At 46.7% G+C, this 12,957-nt stretch overlaps 3 protein-coding genes across 5 annotated transcripts; all 3 read left to right on the top strand.

Moving 5' to 3' along the window:
• Positions 1 to 784: 784 nt before the first annotated feature.
• On the top strand, positions 785 to 7,059 carry LOC135113881 (glutamate receptor ionotropic, delta-1-like). 3 transcript variants are annotated; one of them, XM_064029507.1, is made up of 10 exons: positions 785 to 845; positions 2,386 to 3,293; positions 3,537 to 3,668; positions 3,770 to 3,928; positions 4,048 to 4,138; positions 4,528 to 5,181; positions 5,342 to 5,522; positions 5,646 to 5,745; positions 6,124 to 6,250; positions 6,546 to 7,059. In XM_064029507.1, the coding sequence occupies exons 2-10, from the start codon at positions 3,070 to 3,072 to the stop codon at positions 6,693 to 6,695; spliced, it is 1,818 nt and encodes a 605-aa protein (XP_063885577.1). In that variant the 5' UTR covers positions 785 to 845; positions 2,386 to 3,069; the 3' UTR covers positions 6,696 to 7,059. The 3 variants fall into 3 exon arrangements, with proteins under 3 accessions (XP_063885577.1, XP_063885578.1, XP_063885576.1); XM_064029508.1 differs by lacking the exon at positions 785 to 845 and having other exon boundaries at positions 1,559 to 2,546; positions 2,658 to 3,293; XM_064029506.1 differs by lacking the exon at positions 785 to 845 and having other exon boundaries at positions 1,559 to 3,293.
• A 2,234-nt stretch (positions 7,060 to 9,293) lies between these two features.
• LOC135113554 (uncharacterized) lies at positions 9,294 to 10,581 on the top strand. The gene is made up of 3 exons (XM_064028814.1): positions 9,294 to 9,418; positions 9,530 to 9,630; positions 9,730 to 10,581. Exons 1-3 carry the CDS (start codon positions 9,346 to 9,348, stop codon positions 9,856 to 9,858), a joined length of 303 nt encoding a protein of 100 aa, XP_063884884.1. The 5' UTR covers positions 9,294 to 9,345; the 3' UTR covers positions 9,859 to 10,581.
• On the top strand, positions 9,942 to 12,451 carry LOC135113487 (uncharacterized). Its single transcript, XM_064028727.1, has 6 exons — positions 9,942 to 10,165; positions 10,407 to 10,538; positions 10,640 to 10,798; positions 10,924 to 11,058; positions 11,287 to 12,058; positions 12,219 to 12,451. The coding sequence occupies exons 1-6, from the start codon at positions 9,942 to 9,944 to the stop codon at positions 12,411 to 12,413; spliced, it is 1,617 nt and encodes a 538-aa protein (XP_063884797.1). The 3' UTR covers positions 12,414 to 12,451.
• Positions 12,452 to 12,957: the final 506 nt, after the last annotated feature.

Below are 12,957 nucleotides of genomic sequence, written 5' to 3'. Positions count from 1 at the left end.
CTCCTATCCCATTCTTCTTCTATGTCCTTCCTCTTAACTCTACCTCCTGACTCATAACGTAGCGAGAACAAGAAACGTTATAGAAATTCTAGTACTGTAAATAAGAAAAAAATAATAATTACAAGACAACTCATATCAAGAAATTTCTATGAAAAAAAAATCCTCTGCCTTAGTTTCCTTTTCTTGCAGGGGGTGTTCGCGGTGCTGGCCGGGGGTCTGACTGCCGCGCTGCTGGTCTGGAGTGCTGAGCTGCTCCTGAGCATCGCCACGGGTTGCTGCCTTTGTGTAGAGTTTCCCACGGCGGCTTCCCAGTAACCCCTCGACTCATAAAATTATATGGAAACGAATGTCTCTTTTTCTCCCTATGTATAGTATTTACTTCGTGCATTCAGTGTCTATCTATCCACTTACCTATCGATCTGCCTACCTATCTATTTATCAATGCATCACTTTATCTATCTATCTATCTATCTATCTATCTATCTATCTATCTGTATTTCTATCTATCTGTCTATCTGTCTGTCTATCTATCTATCTACCTATCTCTCTTTATCTATCTGTCTATCTATCTATGTAAGATTACGTAATTAGATAAGTGAGCTCACCTGACAGTAATTTTTGGACACGATTAGATGCACTGGAACAGAATCACGTCAATAAACAAGTAAGGGTGACCCAGGTCCTCCCCTCCCACCCACGAGCCAGACAGCCCTGGGTGCGCCTGTCACTAAACGTTATATGAAGAAGGGCAGGGAGGCGGCGCCTTCACCTCCCGCCTGCTGGTCTTCAAGCGTGGATCTACATCGCCGTACCTCTTCTTCAGAGTTCAGGATCTTCATGCAGAGGTAGAGACAGTTAACGCTTTCACTACGACACAAAACAGTTAGCAGCACCAGCAGCAATGCGTGAAGTCTCTTTACAAGTATCTAAAACAAAGTTAGCGATGAAAGAGAACACATTTTGCAATTTCTTCCCAGCTCAAAGATTGGAAATGGCTGTAGAACAAGTAAAGATGTCTCAGAGTGACTGGTAATTAGGGGAAGGTGCACCAAGGGCAGTTAAAGGGTTAACAATTTTCAAACTCAAAAGAAATGGCAAATGTTAAATTCTTTCATCTATATTGTTTTCTTAAAGTTAGAACGATATTTTCAAAGCATGTAGAAGTTTTACGTTGTGCAAATTAGGGAGAAATCTTGAGTCAAAATGTCCTTCCGAGGAGAGAAAGAGAAGCTAAACAATTCTTTCACCTGAGGCACTTCCCGACTGATATCATCGCTGTAGCAAAGTAACACAGTGATACAGAGGACACACAAGACAGTAATGTGGTGACGCGTGACCGCTGTGGCAACCACTAACGGGACCACCTGAAAAAGAAAAAAAAAAGAGGAAAGATTCTCATAGGAGGAAAATAATTTCTAATGGTGTACGAATATAGGGGAAAAAAAAAAAAAACTCACATAAGGCTTAAAAATCCTTCGGGAGACAAATCCCTCCGCTAATCACTTACTGTAACAATCAACATAAATCAACACAAGATATTCAAAGATAATAAAATTTGTCATTTTTCCTCGTCGCTCAGAATTATAATGAGGCTTTTTTCCTCGTAAGGCAGAGCCAGAGGACATCTGTCTGTAGCATGCTGCTCCTCAGGCACGTTGATGGACGCATGCAGTGGGTGGTGAAGCGATGCCACACCAAGCCCACCAGTCTGTCGGAACGCAAAGTGTTTGTGCTCCTGTGGATTGGCGGCTGGTCCATCCGCAGCATCGCGAGGGAGACTGGCGTGAGCTCCTCCACGGTGTGTCGCTGGATCCATCGGTGGAAGGAGGAGGGCAACGTGTTTGATCGGAAAAAAATTCAGTAAACTTTGTTCACCCATTTCTAAAAGTTTCTGTCTTAGAGAGCTTGGAGTTTTCATGATTAATTCACTCTTCCGCAGTGTTCCATTGATGGTATTGTGTCTTTACGTGCCAGGAAGGGAAATGTATTCAGACTAAAGTCCTTCAAATTTCTCGTAATATTTAAAATTCTTCGGGATGCAAAATCTTTCTCGACGGGAATTTTATTGTTATATTTTTTCGTAGCAATGAGTTTGTTTATGTAAAGGAGCGCATCGCAGCGCTGTCTGACGCGCTGCTGTGAGAGCCGATGAATTCCTGACCTGCTTTTGAACTATGTGCGGTGAGCCACTGCTTAATGAGGGAAGCTGTCTCCCACTTCACGCTGTACAACACAATAAATACTCTTTGACGGAATGTGCCATAATGACTCATTCATATTATTATAAGAACAAATGATCATCCAGCAATTACAGTGAAACAATGTGACCTTATTGAAAGAGTGAAGATGTTAGTGAATTTTGGCTAAGCCAAATTATCTGTATAGGCAAGAGTCTGCTGGCTGGTTCACGTGCTGGTGCAGAGGAAAAGTGTACAATTCTGTTCCTAACTGTCACTGCGGCGGCGAGGCGGCGATGGCGCCCGCCGTGGTGCTCCTCGTGGTGGGCCTGTTCCACCGCACCGTTGCTCAGCACACTCTGCTGCCAGGTGAGCTCACAGGCCTCCCATCATCTAACTAGAATACATTAACTTGCCTTAAATGAAGTAAATGGAAATACAAGTGCAAGATAACGTTGTGCTGTAATCTCCCACTTCAAGACGACCAAGCGTCGCAGGCGCTGAGGGCGGCGGCGGCGTCGGTCCTCGCAGCACACTCGCCGTGCCAGCACACGGCAGTGCTCGTCACTGACACCCAAGAGGTAAATCTCGAACCCCGTTTTCTTTCAAGATATATTTGAGTCATGAAAGTATCATACACTGTAATACATATTATCCTTCCTCTGTGGGGTCTCGTTCAGGAAGGAGTAATGCTGCAGGCACCGCGAGGGCTGGCTGTGTTACAAGCGGCGGGTGCCGGCAACGTGCGCGGCAACACATCGCAGACCAACCTCAGGCACACGGCCGAAAAGATCCGCCAGGCAGGTTAATGACCCAAAAATGCATTACTGTAATGATTCTTATACATTGTGATATATATTTATAATATTCGTAAGTCTTTAATCCCCAACAGATGGGAGAGACGTGGCACTGCCTGGTGGTGGTGGTGGTGAGTGATGACCCAGCCTTCCTCGCCGCCTTCGCTCACCTGTCACTTAGACGTCAGGCCCTCAGATGGTCCACGAGGATCCTTGTCCTCACTCGCCTCCCTCTCAGCCACCTTGGCGGCCTGCACGGCCTTCTCTCCAACAGGAACGCCATGCTGCTACACGTACAGAAGGGCAAGGAGGATGTCAGGTGACTGAATAAATCTAGACGTGTCTTTTGCTGTATTACGAATGCTATAACTTGAATTGAATGTAAGATTTAGAGGCAAACATAAGTTAACTTTTTTTTTACCAAACTTTTGCTCTTCAGCACCGTAATGGAGTGTCCTCCACACTGAAATGTATCGCAGGAATGCCTCATTCAGACCAATCACACAGTATACTTTTGTTGGTTTTGGTAATCATCCTAAAGTGAAATAATATAATCGTGCAGTAAAGTGAACGTGCTGGTGTGGCAGCCGTACAGCGCCCCCGCCAGCAGGCCCCTGAGGGTGGCCACTTGGACGCCTCACGGGAGGCTGACTCTCGCCTCCCACGTGTCGCTCTTCCCCGATAAGTTCTCTGTGTTGGTAAAACTCTGATTCCTTCTTCACGCTTTACGTTCTGAAGATTCAACATGATCAGTACATCTTGATTCTTCATTACAAAGGACGCGCCCCGCTGCAGGTTCACGACTCCGCCGACACTCACCGTGGCGGTGGAGTTCCTGCCCTACCACACACTGACGTGGGTGGACGACCCGCAAGAGCCTGGCGGACGCCGCCTGCTCCTCACGGGGTTCTTGAACAATTTTGTAACGTACTTCGCCAAGGCGATGAACTTCAAGTAAGTTTGTATTTGGTATTATACTCCAGTAAAACTCTATAGTACTACCTATATCATGAAACTCTATAATACTCATACTCTGAATTATGCTGTAACTTATACTTAAGTCTCTGGTTAAGGTACAGGTACGTGTTGTCTCCTGAGAGAACCTTCGGCACCAAGCTGCCCAATGGCTCCTGGACCGGCATGATGGGCATGGTAGTGCGGGAGGTGAGCCGATGGTCGTTGTTTGCAGTATACCAAGAGCTCTCCATCTGTCTGTATATTTGTCCATCCAAGAACGATCGCCAACTGGTGTTGAAATAAAAAAATAAATAAAATAGATACTTGAGAATGGGAAGGATCCCGTATGATTCTAGGGCTTGCCTTTCTTGTTCCAAAGCTGCTGCACGTTTTCTATAAGCAGTGTTCGCTGGGCAGCGCATTTCGTGTTATTTTCCTTCATGCCTCTCAGGCGGCATTGATGTTCATGTACGCCAAGCACCAGGAAGTATTTATTGGCTCTTGTTAATGCACAAACGATTAGCACGACAGAACATAAACATACTTTGATTGTACACAGCACTCCATCATTGTTCACCTGTGTGTTTACTTTGCAGGAGGCAGACTTCTCACCGGCACCATTCGCACTAAATCCTGCACGGAACGAGGCGGTGGACCCCTCAGCAGTGTATGGCATTGTAGAGGTGAGGATACTGAGCGGCCTGACGGGACTCAAGATTGACCCGTGGGGCTTCCTGCTGCCCCTCACGCCCCTGGTGTGGGCAGTCACCCTTGCGGCGCTGCTGGGGGTGCTCTTCGTCCTGCATTTGTTTCCTACCTGCCTGCCCTGCAGGTCGCTCCTCCGAGGCGGCTGGTCCGCCAACACCTTTAGCCCTGTGCGCGTCCTCCTTCAGCAAGGTGAGGCCTCGGGGACCGTGCTGGACCCTTCCTGTTGGGTGCTGCCTTGTGTCTTGATGGTTTCCGTGCTCTCAGGGAGCAGCAGTCGTGCCATAATGAAGACTAACTCTGCCTCACTCACTCCCAACGCAGACGTGGTGTGGCCCGCGGAGTGGTGGTGGTGGGAGCGTCTGGTGCTGGGGCTGTGGATACTGATGACGCTGGTGCTGACGAAGAGTTATGCAGGGAACCTCGTATCCCTTTTGGCAGTGAGATACGTTCCTCAGCCCTTCCAGACTCTGCAGGACATTGTTGACAACGACCGCGTGGCCGTAATAGCTCAGAAACATTCGACTTTCGAGCAGTCACTCAGGGTAATGCGCGAACACAGTTTCATGCTCAGTCTGAAACACTTGACACGGTAAACATTACTCAAACGTGCCAAGATATCCACCCATGCCAAGTCAGCAGCGCCGCGACCAGCACTTCCTGGCAGCTCCTCACGAGTATAAAATATTGCCGCTCTTTTCGCAGGAGGTCAAATTTGGAGTGTTCCGCGAGATAGCTAAGCTAGAAGACAAGGGTCGCCTCAACTTTCTCACGCACTCCCAGTTGCCGGGGAGCCTGGACACCCTGGTGAGGGCCGGCCACCACGTCCTCGTGGACCTCGACGTCAACCACAGGCGACGCTTGTCTCTGGACTTCTCTCGGAACGGTACTATGTGATACGTTTTTGGGGCACACGTGGGTGACATGTTGTAGATATTCTCTCTCTCTCTCTCTCTCTCTCTCTCTCTCTCTCTCTCTCTCTCTCTCTCTCTCTCTCTCTCTCTCGAAGGTCGGTGTGACTTCTACAGATCAAGAGAAAGCTATCTGCCGCTTCCCTGCTCCATGGTGGTGCAGAAGACAAGCCCTCTCCTGTACGGCATCGACAAGTGGTGTGTATTGCTGCGCTCAAAGGCAGTTTACATTCTGAACATTACTAAGCACACTTTTTATTCTCCAATTCATGCTTATTTTCGAAGTTGGGACGTTCAGTGAATTCCATGCAAATAAATTGAAAGAAAATAGGACAACATTGAAACCTTACGTTGATTAGTTTAAACTGGATTAGGTTTCCATTAAATCACCTCATTGATTTCAATTGAGGATACGTAAAGTAAAGATCTGTTTTATATTACGACTCACGCAAACACGAAGAACGACAGATGTGAAAGTTGAAAGCAGTTGTTATTTATTTATTAATTTATTGCTGCTGCTGAACCTTTGTACAATATGATATCCGTAATCTGTGCAAGTATCCACGTACATTCCAGTCTCCTGACGCTATTCGAGAATGGCATAAGGCTACACTGGTCGGAGAGTGTTGGGAATAATACAGTGTGCGACAATATTCCCAAGAAAGTGATGATTACTTCTTACATCTCCCTGTCAAACATATGGGTGAGAGAGCGCGTCGAAAGGTGCACTAATATTTTAACGTTTGATGCACATTTTTGACACTTTCCCTGCTAGTTGACACATCTTTCCTCAACCACTAATCACTTTGAGTCATTTCTTATTGTTCTACAGCCACCTCCAAAAATTACACTGCCTAGAAACTGCAATAAATCTATTCTTCTAATCCCTTTCTCTCTTGTAGACGCCTATGAAGATTTCACACATTGTTTCAGTGTTGTTACATATCGCAGGAAGAGTTAAGCAACAAGTGTGCATCTGTGTCCGTGTTGTGTTGCAGGGAGTGTTCGCAGTGCTGAATGGGGGTCTGACTGCCGGGCTTGTTGTCTGGTGTGCCGAGATGCTGGTCCCTCTGAGCAACGCTGACTTCGCACACACCTTCTCTATTCGTCATATCAAGAAATTGTTCCATAATATAAAAAAAATATGAGGAAATAAGGAAGCTGCAAAATGTCGCCAGACCTGCACGCGGCGATCCCTGTTCTGGTTCATGTAACTCGTTCAGTTGTACACGAGCAGCTATGAGTGAACTAGAATCATAACAAAAAGAAAACAAATGTGTGAATATTTTTTTCCTCTTTCTGATAAATATTTTATATCCCAATCAACAAGACCTCGCCGCCAACTGCCTAAGGAGGCAACCACTAACACGCAAACCTGATGATCGACAGTAACTATTGTGTAACATACAGCCAATAAATAACTGACTTTTTTAGGTATTGGAATATTTGTATCAAGCTCTTGTTTATTTGCCAGCTATATGCATAAGTGTGTGTGTGTGTGTGTGTGTGTGTGTGTGTGTGTGTGTGTACAAAATTACTATGCTTGTTCATCTAGTAACATCAATAATAAAGTATATGACGAGCGATACACACAAACATACACAGGCGGCGGCTGATGACCTGAACGACAACAACACCCGCACTCACCTGAAGGAAACAGTCGACGATATGCGGCAGGTAAATGTGAATGAGTTCCTGTGTTTATTAGCCTTACTACTTAATTTTTTTTTCTTTTTGGAATTTAAAAAAAGACACATAACACCGTAACTCTTAGAAGGGAGAGGCGTGGCACTGCCTGGTGGTGGTGGTGGTGGTGGTGGTGGTGATAAGTGATGACTCGTTTCCATTATAAGGAAACGAATGTCTCTTTTTTCTACCTACTCGTATGTACAGTATTTACTTCATGCATTCAGTATACTGTCTATCGATCCACTTATCTATCGATCTGCTTATCTATCTATTTATCAATTAATAAATTTCTCTATCCATCTATCTATTTATCTATCCACTATCTATCTTTCCACTATCTACCTATCTATCTATCTATCTATCTATCTACCTATCTCTCTCTATGTATCTGTCAATCTGTCTGTCTATCTATATACGATTATGTAATTAGGTAAGTGAGCTAACCTGGCAGTAATTTTTTTTGGACAAATTCGATGCACTGGAACAAAGAATCACGTCAATAAACAAGTAAGGGTGTGCCGGGTCCTACCCTCCCACCCACGAGCCAGACAGCCCTGGGTGCGCCTGTCACTAAACGTTATATGAAGAACGGCAGGGACGCGGCGCCTTCACCTCCCGCCTGCTGGTCTTCAAGCGAGGACCTACATCACCGTACCTCTTCTTCAGACGTTAGGATCTTCATGCAGAGGTAGAGACAGTTTTATCTACATTGTTTTCTTAAAGTTAGAACGATATTTTCAAAGCATGTAGAAGTTTTACGTTATGCAAATTAGGGAGAAATCTTGAGTCAAAATGTCTTTCCGAGGAAAGAAAGAGAAGCTAAACAATTCTTTCACCTGAGGCACTTCCCGACTGATATCATCGCTGTAGCAAAGTAACACAGTGATACAGAGGACACACAAGACAGTAATGTGGTGACGCGTGACCGCTGTGGTAACCCCTAACGGGACCACCTGAAAAAGAAAAGAGGAAAGATTCTTAAAGGAGGATAAGAATTTTTAATGGTGTACGAATATAGGAAAAAAAATCACTCACATAAGGCCTAGAAATATAGGGAAAAAAAAAAACTCATATAAGGCCTAGAAATATAGGGAAAAAAATCACTCATATAAGGCCTAGAAATCCCTCCGCTAATCACTTACTGTAACAATCAACATAAATCAACACAAGATATTCAAAGATAATAAAAGTTGTTATTTTTCTTCGCCGCTCGGAATTATAATGAGGCTTTTTCCTTCGTAAGGCAGAGCCAGAGGACGATCTGTCTGTAGCATGCTGCTCCTCAGGCAGGTTGATGGACGCATGCAGTGGGTGGTGAAGCGATGCCACACCAAGCCCACCAGTTTGTCGGAGCGCAGCCTGTTTGTGCTCCTGTGGGTTGGCGGCTTGTCCATCCGCAGCATCGCGAGGGAGACTGGCGTGAGCTCCTCCACGGTGTGTCGCTGGATCCATCGGTGGAAGGAGGAGGGCAACGTGTTTGATCGGAAAAAAATCCAGCAGAATTTCTTGAGCCATTTCTAAAAGTTTCTGTCTTAAAGAGCTTGGAGTTTTCATGATCAATTCACTCTTCCGCAGTGTTCCATTGATGGTATTGTGTCTTTACGTGCCAGGAAGGGAAATGTATTCAGACTAAAGTCCTTCAAATTTCTCGTAATATTTAAAATTCTTCGGGATGCAAAATCTTTCTCGACGGGAATTTTATTGTTATATTTTTTCGTAGCAATGAGTTTGTTTATGTAAAGGAGCGCATCGCAGCGCTGTCTGACGCGCTGCTGTGAGAGCCGATGAATTCCTGACCTGCTTTTGAACTATGTGCGGTGAGCCACTGCTTAATGTGGGAAGCTGTCTCCCACTTCACGCTGTACAACACAATAAATACTCTTTGACGGAATGTGCCTTAATGACTCATTCATATTATTATAAGAACAAATGATCATCCAGCAATTACAATTTAACAATGTGACCTTATTGAAAGAGTGAAGATGTTAGTGAATTTTGGCTAAGCCAGATTATCTGTATAGGCAAGAGTCTGCTGGCTGGTTCACGTGTTGGTGCAGAGGAAAAGTGTACAATTCTGTTCCTAACTGTCACTGCGGCGGCGAGGCGGCGATGGCGCCCGCCGTGGTGCTCCTCGTGGTGGGCCTGTTCCACCGCACCGTTGCTCAGCACACTCTGCTGCCAGGTGAGCTCACGGGCCTTCCATCATCTAACTAGAATACATTAACTTGCCTTAAATGAAGTAAATGGAAATACAAGTGCAAGACAACGTTGTATTGTAATCTCCCACTTCAAGACGACCAAGCGTCGCAGGCGCTGAGGGCGGCGGCGGCGTCGGTCCTCGCAGCACACTCGCCGTGCCAGCACACGGCGGTGCTCGTCACTGACACTCAAGAGGTAAATCTCGAACCCCGTTTTCTTTCAAGATATATTTGAGTCATGAAAGTATCATACACTGTAATACATATTATCCTTCCTCTGTGGGGTCTCGTTCAGGAAGGAGTAATGCTGCAGGCACCGCGAGGGCTGGCTGTGTTGCAAGCGGCGGGTGCCGGCAACGTGCGCGGCAACACATCGCAGACCAACCTCAGGCACACGGCCGAAAAGATCCGCCAGGCAGGTTAATGACCCAAAAATGCATTAATGTAATGATTCTTATACATTGTGATATATATTTCTAATATTCGTAAGTCTTTAATCCCCAACAGATGGGAGAGACGTGGCACTGCCTGGTGGTGGTGGTGGTGAGTGATGACCCAGCTTTCCTCGCCGCCTTCGCTCACCTGTCACTCAGACGTCAGGCCCTCAGATGGTCCACGAGGATCCTTGTCCTCACTCGCCTCCCTCTCAACCACCTTGGCGGCCTGCACGGCCTTCTCTCCAACAGGAACGCCATGCTGCTGCACGTACAGAAGGGCAAGGAGGATGTCAGGTGACTGAATAAATCTAGACGTGTCTTTTGCTGTATTACGAATGCTATAACTTGAATTGAATGTAAGATTTAGAGGCAAACATAAGTTAACTTTTTTTACCAAACTTTTGCTCTTCAGCACCGTAATGGAGTGTCCTCCACACTGAAATGTATCGCAGGAGTGCCTCATTCAGACCAATCACACAGTATACTTTTGTTGGTTTTGGTAATCATCCTAAAGTGAAATAATATAATCGTGCAGTAAAGTGAACGTGCTGGTGTGGCAGCCGTACAGCGCCCCCGCCAGCAGGCCCCTGAGGGTGGCCACTTGGACGCCTCACGGGAGGCTGACTCTCGCCTCCCACGTGTCGCTCTTCCCCGATAAGTTCTCTGTGTTGGTAAAACTCTGATTCCTTCTTCACGCTTTACGTTCTGAAGATTCAACATGATCAGTACATCTTGATTCTTCATTACAAAGGACGCGCCCCGCTGCAGGTTCACGACTCCGCCGACACTCACCGTGGCGGTGGAGTTCCTGCCCTACCACACACTGACGTGGGTGGACGACCCGCAAGAGCCTGGCGGACGCCGCCTGCTCCTCACGGGGTTCTTGAACAATTTTGTAACGTACTTCGCCAAGGCGATGAACTTCAAGTAAGTTTGTATTTGGTATTATACTCCAGTAAAACTCTATAGTACTACCTATATCATGAAACTCTATAATACTCATACTCTGAATTATGCTGTAACGTATACTTAAGTCTCTGGTTAAGGTACAGGTACGTGTTGTCTCCTGAGAGAACCTTCGGCACCAAGCTGCCCAATGGCTCCTGGACCGGCATGATGGGCATGGTAGTGCGGGAGGTGAGCCGATGGTCGTTGTTTGCAGCATACCAAGAGCTCTCGATCTGTCTGTATATTTGTCCATCCAAGAACGATCGCTAACTGGTGTTGAAATAAAAAATAAATAAATAAATAAAATAGGTACTTGAGAATGGGAAGGATCCCGTATGATTCTAGGGCTTGCCTTTCTTGTTCCAAAGCTGCTGCACGTTTTCTATAAGCAGTGTTCGCTGGGCAGCGCATTTCGTGTTATTTTCCTTCATGCCTCTCAGGCGGCATTGATGTTCATGTACGCCAAGCAACAGGAAGTATTTATTGGCTCTTGTTAATGCACAAACGATTAGCACGACAGAACATAAACATACTTTGATTGTACACAGCACTCCATCATTGTTCACCTGTGTGTTTACTTTGCAGGAGGCAGACTTCTCACCGGCACCATTCGCACTAAATCCTGCACGGAACGAGGCGGTGGACCCCTCAGCAGTGTATGGCATTGTAGAAGTGAGGATACTGAGCGGCCTGACGGGACTCAAGATTGACCCGTGGGGCTTCCTGCTGCCCCTCACGCCCCTGGTGTGGGCAGTCACCCTTGCGGCGCTGCTGGGGGTGCTCTTCGTCCTGCATTTGTTTCCAACCTGCCTGCCCTGCAGGTCGCTCCTCCGAGGCGGCTGGTCCGCCAACACCTTTAGCCCTGTGCGCGTCCTCCTTCAGCAAGGTGAGGCCTCGGGGACCGTGCTGGACCCTTCCTGTTGGGTGCTGCCTTGTGTCTTGATGGTTTCCGTGCTCTCAGGGAGCAGCAGTCGTGCCATAATGAAGACTAACTCTGCCTCACTCACTCCCAACGCAGACGTGGTGTGGCCCGCGGAGTGGTGGTGGTGGGAGCGTCTGGTGCTGGGGCTGTGGATGCTGATGACGCTGGTGCTGACGAAGAGTTATGCAGGGAACCTCGTATCCCTTTTGGCAGTGAGATACGTTCCTCAGCCCTTCCAGACTCTGCAGGACATTGTTGACAACGACCGCGTGGCCGTAATAGCTCAGAAACATTCGACTTTCGAGCAGTCACTCAGGGTAATGCGCGAACACAGTTTCATGCTCAGTCTGAAACACTTGACACGGTAAACATTACTCAAACGTGCCAAGATATCCACCCATGCCAAGTCAGCAGCGCCGCGACCAGCACTTCCTGGCAGCTCCTCACGAGTATAAAATATTGCCGCTCTTTTCGCAGGAGGTCAAATTTGGAGTGTTCCGCGAGGTTGCTAAGCTAGAGGACAAAGGTCGCCTCAGCTTTCTCACACAGTCCCAGCTGCTGGAGAGCCTGGACTCCCTGGTGAGGGCCGGCCACCACGTCCTCGTGGACCTCGACGTCAACCACAGGCGACGCTTGTCTCTGGACTTCTCTCGGAACGGTACTACTCTGTGATACGTATTTGGGGCACACGTGGGTGACATGTTGTAGATATTCTCTCTCTCTCTCTCTCTCTCTCTCTCTCTCTCTCTCTCTCTCTCTCTCTCTCTCTCTCTCTCTCTCTCTCTCTCTCTCTCTCTCTCTCTCTCTCACTCTCTCTCTCTCTCTCGCAGGTCGGTGTGACTTCTACAGATCAAGAGAAAGCTATCTGCCGCTTCCCTGCTCCATGGTGGTGCAGAAGACGAGCCCTCTCCTGTACGGCATCGACAAGTGGTGTGTATTGCTGCGCTCAAAGGCAGTTTACATTCTGAACATTACTAAGCACACTTTTTATTCTCCAATTCATGCTTACTTTCCGAAGTTGGGACGTTCAGTGAATTCCATGCAAATAAATTGAATGAAATGGTTAAGATAGGTTAGGTTTATATTAATTCAGCTCATCAGTTTCAACTGGGGATATGTAAAGAACTGTATTATAGTACGAATCACGTAAAGACAAAGAACGAGAGATATGACTTGAAAGTAGTTGTTATTTACTTATTAATTCATTGATTGTTAT

Source organism: Scylla paramamosain, chromosome 26 (assembly GCF_035594125.1).
Source record: "Scylla paramamosain isolate STU-SP2022 chromosome 26, ASM3559412v1, whole genome shotgun sequence".
In the NCBI taxonomy this organism is placed as follows: Eukaryota; Metazoa; Arthropoda; class Malacostraca; order Decapoda; family Portunidae; genus Scylla; species Scylla paramamosain.
The sequence above is the reverse complement of the archived record's forward strand: the minus strand, read 5'-3'. Positions and strand labels throughout refer to the sequence as shown.